General features: G+C 40.9%; 1 protein-coding gene across 1 annotated transcript in view; it reads right to left on the reverse strand.

The window, feature by feature from the left end:
- Nucleotides 1–20,043, reverse strand: part of CACNA2D3 (calcium voltage-gated channel auxiliary subunit alpha2delta 3) — a gene marked incomplete at both ends in the record, with an annotated part of 792,926 nt that overhangs the window by 281,363 nt on the left and 491,520 nt on the right. The window contains one exon of the mRNA XM_082637213.1: nt 4,652–4,730. Coding sequence (XP_082493339.1) covers nt 4,652–4,730 — 79 coding nt within the window. The remainder of the gene's footprint in view (nt 1–4,651; nt 4,731–20,043) is intronic.

Consider the following 20,043-nt stretch of genomic DNA (forward strand, 5'->3'; position numbering starts at 1 on the left):
ACTTTGCACTTTACCTGGCACTTAGTAAGAAGTTTGTCATCCTTAGTTGCTATTAACAACAGTAGCACCATCTTCATCTTCACAACTATTACCCTTTCCACTCAAATTCTCAAGTTCTATGGAATCTACACAAAGAATGTATACAACCTAAGTCTCCATTAATGGATAAATGGATTAAAAAGATACAGTGTACACACACACACACACACACAGAAATATTATTCAGCATGAGAAACAAGGAAATCCTGCCATTTGCAAAAACATGTATGGACCTTGAGTACATCTTGCTAAATAAGATAAGTCAGACAGAGAAAGACAAATACTGTATGATATCACTGGTATGTAGAATCTAGAAAAGTGAAAATCATAGCAACAGAGTCTAAAGGGGATTACCAGGGGCTGGCGGTTGGGGAATTGGAGAGCTATTGGTTGAAGAGTACAAAAAAAGAATTATACAAAGGTATCTGAATAACTGTCATTTTTGCCTTCTTCCACCTTTTCTGAAACAGCAAAAAATTTTAATTGCCAGTTTTTCCCTACTCCAAACAACCATTCTGGCCTCATAAGTTTGACACTTGGAAAGGTATAGTGAGGTTAAGAGACTTCTAGTGGGAAAAGGCTATGGGTCTGAACTTCCAAGGAGGGCTCAGGCCGCCAGTTCTCTTTCAAACAAGGAGAGAATGACCATTAGCCTATCAAAGAGGGACAGGTTGAGCTGATAACCAAGAGAGACTCATGTGGCGTTTCCATTCGATCTAATGATGACAGATAAGTTGAGAACCAAACACAGAGACCCTTCTTTATTTGCACAGCTGGAAAACACTCCATTCACCATGCTTTTTGAAGGAGAATCAGGCAGTGCTTATTTAAAATCTTGGCATACTGAACATTACAGAAGGTCATCAAGGCTTTATGGAGTACCTGGGCTAGTTGGCCCCTCTTTTCAGTTTTCCCAGTTCACTTGTTTAACCAATAGTGTGAATGCAGAATTTTAAGTTCCATAAGCCATTCTACAGTGGCAATAATTGTTTTAATGTATTTAAAATGGTTTGCTGCTTTGCCTCATTAGGGCTGGTTGCCTCAAGATAGGACCTAGTTATGCATAAAATGAGACAAACCAATGAGCTCCAAGCCTCTCTGGATTTTGCTAGTGGATTGGAGGAGGCAGAGAACTCCTGTGAGGGCTATGAATATGCCCAGACATCCATTTCCAGGGGGCAGTGTCAGAGGTCCACTGACTGAGAACTGTCTCCATGGCTACCAGACTTCCAAACAAGAAGTTTCGCACCCATAGCAGGTCCTTGACCACTGACCCAGGGACAATGAGCTGGTCCTGACAACTCCTGCTCCTCCCTAGGGTCACTCTGGTCAGTCAGCCAACAGGCTTCTCCCTGGGCTTCCCTGGGTCTGCTCTGGTCCCCGAATGCTAATGCTTCATTTCACTGAAGAACTTGGCTGAGTCAGGGCAAAAATATGTAAGGAGGGGGGCGGGCCCTCCCTGGACCTCATGTCACTTGAGATGAAAAATGTTATGCTGCCTCCATACTATAACAATCTGAGAGTATAAACAATGATTTAATTAATGACCATAGAAGAATACTTGCTCACCGACGTTACGTTGGTCTAAACCCCATAACTGACGCAACATGAAGCCAATGTTTATATGGGCACAGATGACTGGAACCTGACATTTTGATGGCAACTGCTACTTTGAAGAGTGGCAAACAATGACATTTTATTCCCAAGGCCCTTTAGAAGAGAAGCAGAGGAGGAAGGTGAAACTATTGTGAGGGACTGAGTCTGGCAGGGAAGGAAACAACTGGATTTGGACAGGAAGAGAAGGAGAATCACTGCGGAATCCAGCGGCTGGGCCAGCTAAGCAGCTACTATTACCTCCTTGGATTTTCCAAGTTGCTGCGCTCAGAACTTATAAATCTAAAGGGCTATATTCTATGGCCAGGCCCCGAAATACTCTGAGTTGACTAAATTGTCTTCAAAAGGATTCTTCAAAGATTCTTATAAACAATGACTAAAACTAAATTATGGTGTAATATTAGTTGATTAAGACAAGACTTCAATTTGAGTAATTTTCATCAGCTAGACACAGACAGTGGTAAAAACAATAACCCATGACTAAATGCATACTCGCTGATGGGAAGAATTGCAGTCTGATGTGGCAGGAATAACATGAAAACTTTTAAAAATTAAAAAATGGAAAGGAACTCTTTCTTTCAAGGCCACAGAATCAAGGAAAAAACTGAGAAAGTGTAGCTCACTCAAATGTCAGTGAAGTTCCAAAAATTATCTCAATGGTCTGTTTTCTCAGAGGCAACCTAGGGTCCATTCAGCCTCCATCTCCTCATGCCTACTTCCCTTGTATATTTCCCTTCAAATGAAGCCAAATGCATTACTCTGAGACAATCAGAATTACTGATACCTTTGAGTGAGGTGAGCCAGCCAATAAACTAAAATAATTGCGGAACATGTTATTTTAGAGCTTCAAGGAAATGTTCAAACCTTTCATGCAGTTCTCCATTTTTAGATGAGGAAATTGAGACTTGCTTCAAAGATTTCTCCAAGTAGAAGCAGATAATAAAACACAATGCCAAGCGAAGGGAAAGTGAGGCAGAGGTTTACTTGCTTGGCTAGGCACCTATTCCCTGAGAACTTCCTGTGTCCATCCACCTGCAGAGTACATATATTTTTCTTTGTGGGCTTACCTCTGCCTACATACAATTCGGCAGGGGAAGACCTGTCCCAAGCTGGGTGTCAGAATCATTTTTTGGAGAAGATATAAACTCTCCTTTCTCCACAATAGGTGTTGTGTGGATAGATGGGTATGCACAACGTGGGGCAGCCATTTTTGACATGCACATGCCCTAGCAGAGAAGGTCTAACTACAGAGAAGAAGAATGCCATGGAATGTAGAAAGAAACCAAGAAGGAAACGAAAAACAAAAACACAGCCCCTGGTCCCTCATGAGACATAAGCTTCCCTTCCCACTCTGGGTTCTGACTCACTCTCCTCTCTCTCCAAAACACTCTTCTTTTTAATTTCAGGGAGCAACTTTGGTTGCTTGCAACTAAAATAACTTTGTCTTAAGTCACCAAAACTAAAGCTGAGATCTGCCAACCCTTCCCTGAGTCCTCTTTCGTCCACTAACATACATACATTGGAACTTTAATAAAGGACGGCATAACAGGCAATGTAGAAATAGACCACCTACATCCACCAATACCAATTTATTGTGCAACAGGACATATCTTCCTTTATTAGTATTTATAGTCAATTTGCTCATTTTTCAAACCTTAAAGAAGCAGCCACTCCACATAGAGCAGGAGGTTGGGCTGAGTGCTCAAGAGGAAATCAGAGTGACAGGCTGCTCTCAGGGACTGTATGGCCTCAGAGCAGAGATAAGACATAACCACAGATCAATGTAACACTAGGAAATCATATGGGGCATTTCTGTGCCAGGCACTGAGCTGCCAGCTTTACCTGCACGGCCTCATTCATGCTCACAGCATCTGTCTGGGGCAGGTATCATCACTATCTCTGTTCTGTAGGTGATATAACTCAGACCCAGGTAGGTATGGTAACATCCACCACCGTGAGTGGTGTTTGGTAGAGGTTGGATTTGAACTCAAGGAGTTTGGGTTAAGACTCAAGGAATCTAGAATATACCACCTATTTGCCTCCTATGCTTTGCCTTCTTGGTTGTGTGTAGACTGAAAAGAAGCCCTTCATAAGACTGGAGGCCCTGTTCCTTCCCTCCCTGTGCCTTCCCTAAAGCATTGTTTCCAACACACATCAGGGGCTGTGAATGTAGAAAATTAACCTGTGAATGTAGAAAACCCAACAATTATTGAGCACTTACTAGGTCTCAGCACTGAACTAGGCACATAATCTGTACCATTTCATTTTTTAACCCTATATTCAATAAAAATCAAAAAGAAAAGCTATTATCACCCTCTCCACTTTGAAGATTAGAAAACTGAAGCAGATTACAGTTAACTAAGTTAATTAGTTATGTAGGATAAGTTATGCTATGGGAACATATCAAACTGGAAATCTCAGTGGCTTAACACAAAGGTTTATCACACAGACTATATATCCATCATGGGCTGGCAGATGGCAGAAGACAGGGTGAGCGGAAAGGCATCTGCTCCATGCGGCCACTCAGGAATCCAGGTTATTTCATCTATTCCATCATGTAGCTTCAGAGTTCACAGGAGCAGAAAAGAATATAGATACCACCAAACCAGCTCTTAAATGCTTTAGCCCATAAATGACCCAGGTTGGTTTTGCTTAAAGCCTGTTGGCCAGAACCAGTAAAAGGGGGCTGGGAATGGTGAGTAAGCACATGGATATTTGGGGCATGATAAATGGCTCTGCCATAGTAATTCTTCCAAGGTCACTCAGCTACTAAGCATAGAGTGGAGAGGCTTAACCACTCCACTTGACTATGTCCTCAAAGTTTATAAACACATTTTGGGAGAAGTTGTTACAAGTCAGTCATAATCATTTAGAAACATCCAGACCTTATCTTAGAATTCATAGCCTTCTGATAGAACTCTCCACTTTCTCGTGACTGTCTCTGTTTCTACACATCCACGGAGAAGTTATTCAGAACTGAACCCATCGGGGGACATACCTTTATTGGCACAGGCCATCCACTTGAGATTGTCTGCAAAAGCAGCCTCTCTTCCAATGAGGTACGTGAAGATGCGAACCTGAGAGGAAGAGGAACACACGGATCAGTGGTTTTCACTTTTCACCCTCCTGCCCAGACCACAAGTATGGCTCACACGCATGTGGTTTACCTCTTTAATGCTCCATGCTTCCCATCTTTAGAAACATATTTAAGACATTTGAAGTAAAGTCAGCTAGAAATATATTCAAAACTCGGGCCTTTGATCTTTTAACCCATATGGCACTGGTGGTGATTGTTTTTCGGTGTGCAACTTGCGACAGAGGAGAATAACTTGAAACGGAAGACTGGCAGCATCGTGGGCCTGGGTTTGCTACACATATATGGACAAAGATCATCCAGGTCTGGACCAAACTGGCAACCACTTTCCTCATCCGCACAGGAAGTACAGAGTGTGCTCTTCTTGGGAATAAAAACACCACCGAAAGAACTTCAGCATGCCCCCCACCCACCCAATGGTGAGAACAGGCTGCAGACACTCTCTTACTGTCTGTGGTGGTAATTAATTGGGATGAGAGACACAGCCTATAGCCAGGAGACCAAAGGGAACCCTCTCTAGCCTTCCTAAACTTTGGCTCCTAAAGAGCAGAGAACACACTTTCTATTTCTCTCACTTTCTATTGCCTTCTCAAATCTCTATTATGAGGCCAGAATTCTTTGAAATAAAGTACAACCCACCTCCCAGAGTTATACTTGAGGGTTAGATGGAAGAAAAACAAGAAATTAAAAGGGTTAAAATTCTTTGGTTCACATTTTAAATGGCATGTGGGTCAATACCACACAGTCCCAACAAAATTCTTCTGGCAGGTGAATTCAGTCCTTCGGCCACCAATTTATGACTGAGTTAAATGCAGACATGGTATTAGATGAATTACATTCAACATGTGGTCCCAAAGTCTTTCCAGCTGATGTCTCCTCCACTCAGCCAGACTGGGTCAAGCACCCCTACGGTTCCTTCAGAGCCATTATTGCGACTGTTGTTAACTAGTATCTTGTGTGGTTATACCTGTGAGGTTGATCTCCACTAGACCTCCACCTGACAAGGGAAAGGATGGCTGTGCTTTGATGCGGCACAGTGCTTGGAACATTACAACTCAATAAGTGAATGGATAAAAATGTAAATGCACATAGCTGACTGAAAATTAAGATTTTGCTTTAGTTACGAGTATCCTCTTAACTGACACATATAACTGGAAGACTAGTTCTTACGTGATGGTTTATTTCCAACTTAAAGAGATGTTTAAATATACATTATCATTGTGTAGCCTTAGTCTGTCCTCATTTGTGTTCAGTAAGGCAGTTATTTCATCCATCAACAGCTCCTGCAAGGGGGCTTCCGGGGCAGATGAGCAGACAGAGAGGCCTTTGCTTTGCCTCTTCCATTCCCCCAGTTCTTTTCCACACTATTCCCACTGGAATCACATTGGGAGGAGGGATTTTTTTTTTTTTTAATTGGGAGATTCTGACTCTCTTGGGGAAAAAAAATAGAAGATGCAACCTCATAGGCCCAAAGTGGTCACCACTGACCTTCCTACATAGAGCTGTCCCCTGTTCACTTTTCCTGCCTGGCCACTGTTGGCTTTTAGCTGAAAATGTCTGATTTAGGGAAAACTGAGGCTCGGTTAAGTAAAGTGATTTGCTTAGTTTCATCAAGTACTTATCTAATGAGACAGGTCTTCCATGACCTCAGGACAACACTGGGGTCTCCCCTCAGTTTCCTGGAGATGCCGGTTCTGTCAACCCAGCCAGCTACAAGGCCTTGAGCTAGTACTCACGGGAGCCAGACCAGCCTCAGGCTTTTTTCTTCAAAGATCTTTACCTTTCATTTCAAATTCAATTTATTTAAAAGGAAAACATCAGACTAATAAAAACCTGCACAAAGCAAGTTCTTAACGAAGCAGAAAGCATAAAAGATAGCTCTTAGGAAGTGAAGCTGTGAGTCTATCTTTGCAGGCAAAGAGGAAAAGACCTGACGCAAAGCAGCCTATTTGTTCTGAGCAAAGGTACCTGCAGGTGCCAAACCTCCTCTGCCATCCAGATGAAGCACCCGAGGACAAACTGAGTTCTCTCTTGGAGGCATAGTTAAAACCCCAGAACAGTGCTGTGAACCATTCAGGAAAACTTACACAGTTTCTGATTTTAAAAGATGGCAACCCATTTGGAAAACCAGTAGGATTGCACCAAACTTCAGACCAGACGTGATTACACAATCATGAAAACCAGCACCACGACCCCCTCCACTAGCACTGCTGCCCCTACTGCCAACACTACTGTGGCTTCTCCAGTCAGCACCATCCCCTGGGTCAGGTATGTGCAAAGACAGTTATAGCATTATACTCATTTTGTTGGTTTGTATTTTATTTTATTGCTTATGAAAGAAAATCAGAATCACGTTAAATATTTCCATTTATGTGCAGCCCTTGGCTCCCAGTGAATTGGCCCCCTTATTTGAGTAGAAATGGCGTGGAAATGACTCGTTGCCTCTCTGCGTATAAAATAAACATAAGCAAACAATACTGGGTTCATGCCCTGGATTTCTCACAATAATGCCTTTCAACTGGCAACAAAATGAAGGGACTTTACTCCAAAATAAATATTCTGGAGATCCATTTAACAACAGCATTTTATATTTGTAATTTTTCAGACTCAGTAATTCTAGCTTTAGGCATTTATCTATAGCCAGGATAACAAATAAAATGCCTATGGGGGCCAAGCAGGTCTAACAGAGATGACACAAAAGTCACAGATGTATGGAGAATTGTAGAGTGCATATCTTCTTAAAGCCCTATAATTCGGTTTTAGACATTTTCACAAATACACTAATATGTAAAAAACAAGGACCTTCACCTTTATTATTTGTAATGGTTAAAACCTGTTAAATTCCAAGTTTCTCTTGATAGCTGATTGGCTAAAAAACTCATGGGACATTCATGTAGTGGAATACCATGCAGCTATGTACTCATGAGAAAGACATCCATTATAACTTGGCAAGGGGGAAAGCAAGTTGTGGGATATTGTGTAGCATAGAATCCTATTTTTTTTAAAAGGGGACTTACACTTTTTACTCTGTAAACTTCTATATCCTTTGAATGTTTTTACAAATGAACAAATATTGCTTTAATAATTAAAGATCATTTTAAATGAAAAGAAAGTAATGACACTGCTACTTCCTGAACCATTCTCCAAGGACATAGGAAAAGTAAATGTATCAGTGAAAATCAAATTGGAGAAGAGATGACCTGTGGAAATTAAGTTCTGGCCTTGCATCTTGTAGGGTGGGCTGCCTTACTCCACTGCTCAATGAAAGGAGTGCAAAACCTCTATGAGTAATAGAGTCAAACTGCTCCTCATTTCCATCTCTAACAGATTCTGTAACCTTTTGGATTTTATGTCCAATAATTGGAGATTTCTTCCCCTAGAAGCTCCACCAAACAAACTTTGACAAGTCTGCCTAGAGCCCAACTACTTTTACTATATGGCAAGCCTCCTTAGCAGAGACAGATGGGTATGGTTCTGAAAGCCAGGTTCATAGCACAGATGATCATGGGAAGGGGCCATGGCACAGTTCAGACCAGGGCAGTCATCAGGACACACCAAAACTCCCCAGAAAGCCAGGCTTTTGTGCTCATCATCCACAGGTATGAATGCATCACTTTCATGACTGCAGCACAAAGGCAGGAGGCAGGGGGAAGTCTACATCAACCTATTAGTTCATTTTGATCTCCCATTTGAGTTTGGATGGTCTTTAAATATTCTACAAACCCAATTAAGCTTAATAAAATGTTAGGATATAGACATTTCAAAGCTCAAAGTCACTTAATTTAACTTAGTATAAAACTTCCCAGATGACACAAAGAACTCAATCCAGTTTTTCCAAAACACAGATTATGCTTCTTACTCATTTAGATACAATTCCCTCCAGAAACTTAGAGGAGTACTATTCCTCTCAACCTTTAGTGCACATAGGGTAGTTTGAGTTTGCAAAAATAATCAATCAAATTCTCTCCTTTCTACAGCCATTAAACCGGGGAAGGAGAGTGGCTGCCAGCAGAACTATAATGGGGCAACTGTACAGCCAGGAAACAGGCTGCTGCTGCCTTCACAACTCCCTTCAGTGTTGAAGGAGAAATAACCAATGCCCATGCTTTTGAGACAGTCCAAGGGTAGCATTCATCATCTGTCACAAGTAACTTCTGAGCACCAAGTATGTGCCAAGGACCATTCTTAGTGTTGGGGATACGATGGGTAAAGAGAACAAACTCTGTCCTCAGGGAGCCTACATTTTCATGAGAGTAAAACAGATGATAAATGGCAGATTCATAAAATGATTATGTATTTGTTGGATTAAAAGCTTATAAAGAAAATAAAGCAGGGTTATGCAATGGAGAATGATGGGGGCTGTTATTTTAGAAAGGGAGGAAGGGAAGGCCTCCCCAATAAGGTGCTGCTTGAGCAGGGATCTGGACAAGACATGGGTGGAGCTTGGGAGCAAGACATATGGCTACTGGGGAAGAATGTTCCAGGTGAAGGGAGCAGAAGGTACAAAGCCTTGAGATAGGGATACTCAAGGGATATTGACAAGACCAGTATGGATGACGTGGAGTCAGGTAGGAGAGATTGTACAGGATGAACTTGGACAGACAACAGGTGCCTAATCATGTGGGCCTTGCAGTCTCTGTTAGAGCCCGGGCTTTTTCTGTAGCAAGAACAGAAGCCATAGGAGGAACTGAGTAGAAGCCTGATGTGGATTGACACATATCCTGTGAAAGGATCATTCTGTCTGCAGTGTGGAGAACAGGCCTTAGAGATTTGTGCTCATCCTGGCTGCCCATTCAGCTTTCCTGTGATGTTCTTACAGTTTTGAATGCCTGGGGCCCAACTGAGACAATCAAATCAGAACCTCTGATTTGGGCAGGGCCCAACTTTTATTCTCCCCATGGAGAGTCCAATTTGCATCCAAGTTTAAGGACCACAGCCATAGGGAGATAAGAATAGAAGCACAGACACTAAGTAGGAGGCCACTGAAACACTGCAGGTGAGAGATGACAGTGGCTCTAGCCATGTGGGTGAGAGGTCTCAGACTTCACTGGGCATCGGAATAACCAGTCCCCCCAGCACCCATCCTCCAGAGATTCAGATTAAGTAGGCCCAGGGATCTACATTTTTTAGAAGCACCCATGATGGGTCTGAAACAGGTGGCTGGAGTCCAACACTTTAAAAACATATCACCAAAAAGATAAGGCCTGAACAAAAAGAAGTGGCATTGGGAATTAAGAAATATTTGAGGCCATTTCCAATAAAGTGATTCTATAGATTGCAAAAGATTGAGGCTAAACTTCAAGGAGTTTACAATCCACTGGGTGGTTAAAAAAAGAAACAGAGGAGCTGGATCAAGAGGACATTTTTAAAGAAGCCTGTGTCAATCCAGCAAAGCAGGAATATCAGACACCAGCTAGACTGGGTAAGCAGGATCAGCCAACTGCACTTTCTTCTTTCTCCAAGAAAGGACAGATCTGTACCCAGATGTCTGTAGCTGCTGAGCTGGGTGTTCACACCCAAAGCATTGCTTCTTGAAATTACAATAGCCCCACTATTGGGTCCCGATACAGAGGAAAGGGCTGGGGACAGGGCACTGAGGAGCCTCCAAATATACAGTCTTTACTTTTGTTTTTAAAAACGAAGGCAATCTTTTACTTTAAAATAACATTTAACTATAAATTCAGTATTTCTACCTTTAAAAACATGCAATTTATGGGTTATAAGTATAAATAAAATTTGCTGAATCATCCAGTTACATATGGTTGCCCACACCCATGTGTTCCATATTTCAATTCAGCTAGCAGCCTCTGCAAACAAGCACGTAGACTCACCTTCACATCTTCTCACCGACTTTTGTCCCTTTTGACTCACTGTCCAACTCAATTATTCCCTAAAATATACCCAGGATTTCTCAAAAATGGTACACAACTTCAGCTTTAGAAAGAAGTCTTCTGATGTCTTTGTGTTTTAAAGTCAATTGTTACTAAGTTCTTAACCTGTATCTTCACAAAAAATATTCCTAACCAACTTCTATTGTTATTTGCTCATTTCTATGATTTCCGATGCAGGGAAGCATTTCTGAATAAAATCTTTAATCTCTAAGCAGAAAATGAGAGCTGGAACTTGATTAACCACAAAAATGCTTCATAAATCACTGCCAATATTTGTCTTCATGAAAATTCTGCAAGAGTAGAGGTGGGCTCAGAGAAGGTGGATGCCAATGAAAACAGTTTTATTGAGCACGCTGCTTTAATCTAGAAGCCATCATGCTCATAATAAAAGAAGAAACATCTTTATCCAGAAGGACAAGAGAGGCAAATAAGGTAACAGTGCCCTGAGCAGCAATAAAATGGGATAAATTGAATTAAATTACAAAAGTAATAAAATTTCAACAAATGAATGTCATAGACCATTATGAAAAATCGACTGTCATTCTGGGGATGCTCTAAGAGTCTGTATAATCTCCTTCCTCTCAAGCACAGTGCCTGATATCTCATGTGTGGTACTGAAAATATCCTAATTCAGAAAAAATTGCCACTTGTAATCTTCTGGCCAGGGATGGAAGTCCAGTTTTATGGCCATGTATTTTTCCAAGTGAAGGAGATGGCTGTCTCTGGCTCACCCAGAGACTGTTAACACTTAGGTTAGCACTGTGGAATAGAGATTACACACCACTTCAAGAAGCAGTAAGAAGTCAAGATATCAATTTCCTCAAAGGTGGGTGATACAATTCATTAGACTATCCAGCTCCATTAACTGCATTCAGTGGGTATTTTTGATGCTCTGATATCTGGGGACTTACTGTCCTGGAGAAACTGCCCATCCCAATTGGTTAGCCAATTTTGGAGATAGTAAACAATTTGCCTTCAAGTGCACCTTTGATATGTAAACCAACCAATCCAGACCCCATGCCCCCAACTATCTCCTTTTATCAGGTGTGCACACCCAGGGCCATTATCCACCTGCCCTAATCACTCCAGGGCCAGATAGGTACCAGAGAGCTAGGGACAGTCCCTACATCCCTGAGCCCACTGAAATTATTCAATTCTAAGCCTGCTTATCCTGCTTTGCCTCTTTCTTCCCACAAAAAACACAATGAAGGCTTCAGCCCATCAGTTCCCCTCTCCACCGTCACTCATCTTGTATTGGTGCTTCCCCGTGTGGCCCTGCATAGTATGACATGCCTCTTGCTTCCAGGGGTCTATGAGCATAATAAACTTCTTCCTTTATGACAGTCATTTCCATGCCTTACTATATTTGATTAAAACGAATACTGAGTACGCTTAAAACAGTTGGGAATCAGGAGAATTGGGTTCCAGGTGAGTCCAAATCCATACTTACTGTCTTGGCAATCTTGACTAAGTTAGTGAAACCCTCTGAACTGCTTTCTCCACCTACACATGGATCATTCATTCATCCATTTACTGTGATCAATGGTAAATGAGATAATAAATGAAAAGACAGGTTGGAAGCAATGAGTTCCAGTCAGCTAGGGTTGCATTCCACTTGTGTTTCAGACAGTTTGTTGCAGTAAAACCAAACAAGGTGAGCCCAGGAAAGCCAAATCTCTTATTCATGGATGCCTCCCTAACCGTACCCAGAGGTTTGATTGAAGAGGAAACTGACTTTTGTGAGTAAAGAAGAGGATTTTTCTAAGAGAAGGGTTTTGACAAGCTAAGGATAATGAGATTGAGAGTTCCTAACACAATCAGAATAACATCAGAGGTATAACATGAAACCTTCTATTAACCTTTGCGAAGTCATGAGATCCACCATGAATTTGACAAGGGCTATGGACTTTCTCCCCACAAAAAAGGCTGAAGGATGTACATTCACAATTTCAGATAAGATTCATGAGGTTTGAGGTATCTCCTCCACCAAAGTCCAAACTGGGATTCTCTAAGAACCCTCTGGATTCCAGGTTAAAAACTGCTGTCTTATATAATTCTTGTATTCTGCACTATAAATTTCTCAAAAACAGATTGTGTTCTTTGGACAAACAAGATGGGCACTTTCATCTTAAGTGCTTGCCAAATTGAGAGAGAAGTTCATTCACTCATTTGCGTGCTTATTCTTTGATGATTCAGTGAGTACTAGATATTGGATATCCATGGTCAGATCCAGAAAAGTTGCATGAGGAATAAGTCCTCAACATGGAGGAATAAGATGTCAAGAGCCCTGAGACAGAATGGGCATCACTGTAAACCCTGAGTTTGTATGATGACATCAAGTCATGGAACCTCTGAAGGAGCACATTTAAAGGAGCAGGGATGGAATGGACAGACAGACTTGATTCCTGTCTCATTCATTTTTGAATCCATAGAATCCAGCACAATACTTGGCAAAGAGCCAGCACTCAAACACTTGTTGATTGGCGATGCCATAAAAGTCCCCTTCTACTGATAGGAAGACTCTTGAAAAAAAAACTCACCTCCCATGGGTGAGGTGAGGTCAGCTGGGAGGTCCCTCTCTGCCTCTCTTGCCCTCTTAGACCTGGAGAGATCAGTTATTTGTTAACAAGTATGCCCCATCTTCCAAGAAGCCTTACAGATTCAATACAATAAACAAAAAGAAACTCATGTATGTAAAGCTGTTAAATTAAGCAAAACAGATCAGAAAATCCACTTATGGAAAGAGAAGCTAATTGTTCCACAAATTGGGATGGCAGTATTTTTGCTCATGAAACATCATGGGATCGTGTGACTCCCTGGGTTAAAACCCTCTGATGTCTTCCCATTGCACTTAGGATATATTGCAAACTCCTTACCACAGCTAGATGCGCTGGAGGATGTGGAAATATGACAAAACCGTTCTAGCTTTAGAGTCTTTGCCTCCACCTTTCCCATTGCCTGGAATACTCTTCTCCTCCCATTTTGCATGGCTAACTCCCTCTGACCCCAGTTCCCCTCCTTTGGATCACTCCATTTGTCTCCTCCATGGCGCTTAGTACATTTTGCAGTTATCTTTATGATTTGTTTGTTTATTTGATTTACATCTATTTCTCCCTCCAAACAGAAATATAGATGTTATGAGGGCAGAATGAGGCAACTGTGCCCAACTAAGCATCCAGCATATGGTAGATTCTCAATCTATATCAGTCACCCACTTTCTCTTCATTTCTTTTCACAAATTTTGGAAGTCAAAAGAAGTCAGCATGGGATATACTAGAATTTATCAGAGTTAGAGCCCTTTCCTTCATTACTAACTCCATTTTAAATACTTTCCTATTTTTCCAGACTGGTCTGCTATCAATCAGCTGAAGTTTTTACTTTCCCTCTGCTCAGTTCCCTTGGTTTCTTTTTACACTGAAGCTCAGTGATAAAACAGGAAGAAATGGAGAAATGAAAAAGCTCTGGTCTTTGTTATTACAGTCTCAGCTTTAGGGGCCATAAAATGGTGTCTTATTTAAGGCCGTCCATGGGTGGATGATCAGGTTTATAATGTTTCTTCCTAGGTTCTTCCCCTTGATTCTAGATGAAAACCATGCAAAGATTGAAGCCAACTGTATTTTAAATTACTGCCTGCTTCAGAGATTACCTAGCAGGGAAAAGACTACATCTTAAAATAGTGATGTGACCCTTCCTATTCCAAGCAACTTTCAGTGGAATTCTCTCCTTTTCCCCCATAGTTTGTGACAATTTGGACAGATGGCATCATTTCATGGAAAACAGAGATGACTGGGTGGGCAGGTTAGCAGAATGCAGTGGATACACGACAGGGTTAAGAATTAGGAATTGGACACACCTAGTCTTAGAATCTAGGTCTTCTCTGAAGGAGCTGAAGACCGTCTAAGCCTCCTTTCCTTACTTGTAAGATACTATGGTTAACATAATAGGACCCACATGGCAGGATTGCTGTTAAATGAAACAAAGTAAAATGGTAGGGGTTGGGGTGCAAAAGAGTGTGTGTGGCGGGGGATTCTTTCTAAAAGGAGACCTCCAATGGTCCTTCTTGCCTGGACCCTAAAGAGAATATCGACTGGGGAAAAGCCTAGGAGTGCAAAGATTGAAGACTTGACTTGGGCCTGCCTCTCCAGACCTTAGAGCAAAGCTCCTTTTTCCTTAATGTTCCTCCCCACAAGTTTGTCTCTCTTTGCCTTCCTCTACCTCTGGACTGGGGAGACTCCAAGGGCCCAGATCAGGGTACAGGACCAAGGCCCACTTGGCCTTGGGCACAAGTGTGGTCCTTGTGTGTTCTCACTGGGATTTGTAGCCAAAACCCACAGAAGCAGCAGCATGATTTGGATAGAGCACCCCCTCCACGAACCATCCTGGTGACTCAGTACAGCGGCAGGTTATAGGTCAAGGATGTAGGAGTTTGGAATTCTGCCCAAATCATTCTCAAACCCATTAAAACCAACAGCTGTTGTGAATTCTAAGCTAGCACTGTTGCTTTCTCCCAAGGTTCTTGTCACTTCTATTTCCCCAACCAATCCATCCTGTCACTAAAAATTAGTACAAAATAGCAGCTTCTGCTGTCATCTCACCTACTGCCTTCTGGGGCTTACTGTCAGTAAGAAAAGTCAAGGGCTTGTCAGAAAACTGCAAGGATATTGTTGAGGACAGTGTTCATTCCATTTTACCTGTGATTCTCCAAGAGGTAGACAGGTAGGGACATGGCTCCTGGGGAGAGCTAGGGTGTGTGTGTGTATCAGAATCACCTCTGGGGTTTTGGCCATCTATACATGTTCATTATCTATACACCAACCTCTGCCCCCTCCAGGGATTCTGGTGTACCCCAAACCTAGAACTTCCATTGTGAGAGCAAGCCCCCAAGTTCTTTGAAGATCCTACTCTAGAGAGCCACTAAATTAACATAAATGAGTAAAGGCCTCAAGTGGACAGGACAGGAAAGTAAATGAAAGTTCCATAGGGATTGGGGAGCCATTGTCTTCTTTTTGAGAAGCTCCTGGGGAAAATTTATTGTCTTCCATCAGTAAAAGTTGTATTTTATCCTAAGCAACTGTTATGTTTTATTCTTACAGACTGAGTCTTACAGCTGTCCTGGGTTCCTGCTCTGCACTGGCTGCCTCAAGCAGAGGGCTACAACCCCTCTGAGATAAGTTGTTTTGGGCTCTACTTTTATACCCCTGACTTTGGTGTCCCTTTTTCTGTCCTACTGAACTCTAATTTGTATTACCTTTTCTGTTTTCTGTTTCCTATCTACCCACCCTCCTATCTACTCTTCCATCCATCAGGTATTAATGGGGTACCCATCATAGTACTAAACCCTCTGCTCAATGCTGGAGACACTGTGGGGAGGAAAAAACCACATGGTCTCCACCCTCGCTGAAGTTGTAAGTTTTGAAAATACATTTTATAGAAAGAGGAAGGCAAAGAGATATAAAGAAAAATATATATAGAGAGAGGAGATGGGCCTGCTGTTCTGTTACTCACTACTGCCGACTTCTCAAAAGTTGCTGGTTGAAGACCCTCCTCAATTTTTTACACTATCTCTATCCTAACTTTGTGAGCAACACTGAGGACATGGGTTTGTTTTTCTCTCTGGTTAGGGGGACCATGGTAGAGCCCTAAAAAGCATCATCTTCTTTCAGAACTGCATCACTTCTGCACTTATCCCCCTAAACAGCTTAGTTTCCTGAATAGGATACAGGCCATCTTGAGCCCTGTAGCCCAAATGCCAGTAGATAAGGAGGAACTTGTGGGGTTTCTTCAGTCTTTTACCTGTAGTTTATTACTTTATGCATTGCACAAAGAAATGTACATTTATTATTTAAATTGATAAACTAAGCATTTTTTTAAAATTTAATTGTTTTCCCCCTGCTTCATTGGGATATAATTGATGTATAACATTGTATAAGTTTAAGGTCTATAATATGATGATTTGATAAGTGGATATATTGCAAAATGATGGCCATAAGGTTAGTTGACACATTCATCACCTCACACAATTACTACTTTTATTTTTCTAGTAAGAACAGTTATGATTTACTCTCTGCAACTTTCAAGTATATGATACAGTATTGTTAACTATACTCACCATGCTGTATATTAGATCCCCAGAACTTATTTATATTGTAACTGGAAGTTTGCAGCCTTTGACCAGCATCTTCCCCATTCCCCTCACTCCTCTCTCCACAGCCCCTGGCAACACCATTCTACTCTCTGTTTAGATCAGTTTTGTTATTTGTTTTAGTTTTTTTTAGATTCCACATATAAGTGAGATCATGTAGTACTGATATTTGCCTTTCTCTGTCCAACTTATTTCACTTATCATAATACCCTCAAGGTCCATCCATGTTGCCACAAATGGCAGGATTTCCTTTTTTTATGACTGCATTTTATATATATATCACATTTATCCATTCATCTATAGATGGACACTTACGCTGTTACTATGTCTTGGCTATTGTGAATGATGCTGCAATGAATATGGCGGTGCAGATATCTCTTCGAGATAGCGATTTCATTTCCTTCAGAAAAATTCCTTCCTACAGAAGTGGGTACATATTGCCAGATTGCTGGATCACATGGTAGTGTACTTTTAATTTTTTGAGGAATCTCCATACTGTTTTCCATTGTGGCTGCACTAATTTACATTCCTGCCAATAGTGCACAAGGGTTCCTCTTATCCATACCCTTGCCAACACTTGTTATCTCTTGTCTTTTTGATAATAACCATTCTAACAGATGTCTTACCATAAAACTTTCTACCCCTGAAAGTCTCTCCCTCTTAATGTTATCTAAAGTAAGTCCCCCTTTTATTCTGTCTCAGCTCCTATCGGTTTTCTGCATAGAACTCAGTACAATTACATTTATTTGACTGTCACTTAGCTATGTTCTGTTCCCTGCGCACGCACACAAACACACACACACACACACACACACACACAGAGAGAAGAGTATAGGCTTCATGATGGAAATACAGTATGTTTTGTTCACCATTGTTGAACTCTTAATCCAGCACCTGACCCATAGCAGATACCCCCAAATATTTGTCAGATAAATGAAGTAATGTGGTTATTGCAGGCAATTAAAAGGTATAAACACAGGTTAAATGGGGATAATCTATCATGACATATGGAGTAGGAATGTGCCAAGAGAAATAGAGGGATTAAATGAGTACTGATGTATAAAAACTGAGGATGTTGAGCACTGGCCCTTTGCCAGATACCATACATGGTAGGATTGCAATGGGAGGGCACTATCATTATTCTCATTTAGCAGATGAGGAAACTGAGACCTAGAAAGGGTAGGAAACTGTCCCAGGTCACAGAGCAGATAAGTGACAGCTACTGAACCCTTTTAAGGCACATGGGACTCCAAAGCTCATTTTCTTAATTGCAACACTGTGATATGAGAACACAGTAATAGAGCAACGGACATGAACTGCCAGGTCAAAGAAGAAGAAACACTCATGGCAACAAAACAAACAAAAACCCAAAGTGTTTAAACCCACTTTTAAGCATAAATACAAATATAAATTAAAATAAAAATAAGAGTTTTGAGGTGTTATTCTGGTTTGTTTTTGCTATTAAATTGAAAATGATTTGTTAATGACAATAAAAAATTAGGAAATAGTCTTTCTACTGATGGGAATATAAACTGTAGCTTTCTGAAAATAACTTGGCCATATGTTTCAAAAATGTAAAATGCATATAACCTTTGACATGGCAATTCCATTTCTCAGAAATCACTTCTAGGAATTTCTTTTTTTACCACCAAGTTCAAATTTTTTACTTTGCTAAAATGTACAAATAGAATTAATGTAACGGTCCACATTCTATGGCTTTTAAACACTTAGCCAATGATGATTTCCATAAGATGATGGTGTCCTTCCTATTTTAGAAAAAGTTCAGATGCCTTATATTCTGTGAAAGCCTGATTTGCCTTCCTTTCTACCCACCAAATTAATTTGTCTTTTCAGAAGTCTTGCTCGATATTTTCTTTCTTTGTCTCTCCATGTTGCCCAAGGACACCATCAGAGAGTGAAGCAAAGACTTAACACAAAGGATGTATGTTGCAGTACTGTTCGTATTAGAGAAAAATTACAATCTAAATGTGCCCACAGAAGGAGATTATAATACATTCGTTCAATGGCCTTTAATGAAGCCATTACAAATAATGGTAAAGTTGATGGCTTAATGAGTTGGAAAGACATCACTAACCGAACAAAATAGGTTCCCAAATGCCATGGACAGTCTTATCTAACCTATAAAAAATTAAAAATACACATATATAGAAAAAATAATGGGAAGATATATGTGAAAAGTATCTAATACCATAATCTCTGGCAGTGCTTTTTTACAAATTTTCTACTGTGAACATGTAATACTTTCGTTATAAGGAAAATACTTTTCAGAAAAAGACAGTCAGAAATTTCCATTCATTTCCATTCAGTGGATATTTACCGAGCATCTACTATGTGTCAGGCTTTGTGCAAGGCACTAGGGGGTTTCAATGTTGTCACAAGACCTGACTCCATACAGATGACACTCAACTAGGAAAATGCACAGTTTAGGGCTTATGTGTTAGAGATGATATGCTATTAAATAGGTCTCATAAGTATGTTCCACTGAAAATTGGAAGCAGCACCATTCTACAGGTCATCAGAAATGGTCTGGGCCAATAGCTACACGAAGGATCACCCAGAGCTGTTGAGAAAAGGCAAGCCCTGATTCATCTGTATATTTGCAGTCCAAAGCTTATTTCCATGGGTATTCAACCATCATTTCATTTTATGTTTCTCCCTTTTGGATACTGTAAGTGCTTGAGACACTACAGCAGAGCCTCCCAGAGATCATGCCCTCTGAAGGTGCACCCTCTACATTTCTTGAATCTAAAAAGAAATGATACAAATGAACTTATTTACAAAATAGAAGCAGACTCACAGACTTAGAAAATGAACTTACTGTTACCAAGGTGGAAGGGTGGGGGGAAGGGATAGTTAGGGCGTTTGGGATTGACATGTACACACTGTTATATTTAAAATGGATAACCAACAAGGACCTACTGTACAGCACAGGGAACTCTGCTCAATATTGTGTAACAACCTAAATGGGAAAATGTATTGTATAACTGAATCATTTCACTGTACACCTAAAACTGTCACAACGTTGTTAATCAACTCTACTCCAATATAAAATAAAAAGTTAAAAAAAAAAATCTAGTCTGCCAAGAGGTGTTGGGAAAGTCCACCGAATTCTACGACTATTGAAGACTGCCCAAGAGGTAGGCCTGCCATTAAGAAACCAGACAAATGAATAAGTAAGTCAATACAGCTTTGTAGCTGACCATAGGTTAATGCAGTATACTTCGATTTTCTTTAGAGGTGGA

This window comes from Mesoplodon mirus, assembly GCF_964341445.2.
Source record: "Mesoplodon mirus genome assembly, chromosome: 12".
NCBI lineage: Eukaryota > Metazoa > Chordata > Mammalia > Artiodactyla > Ziphiidae > Mesoplodon > Mesoplodon mirus.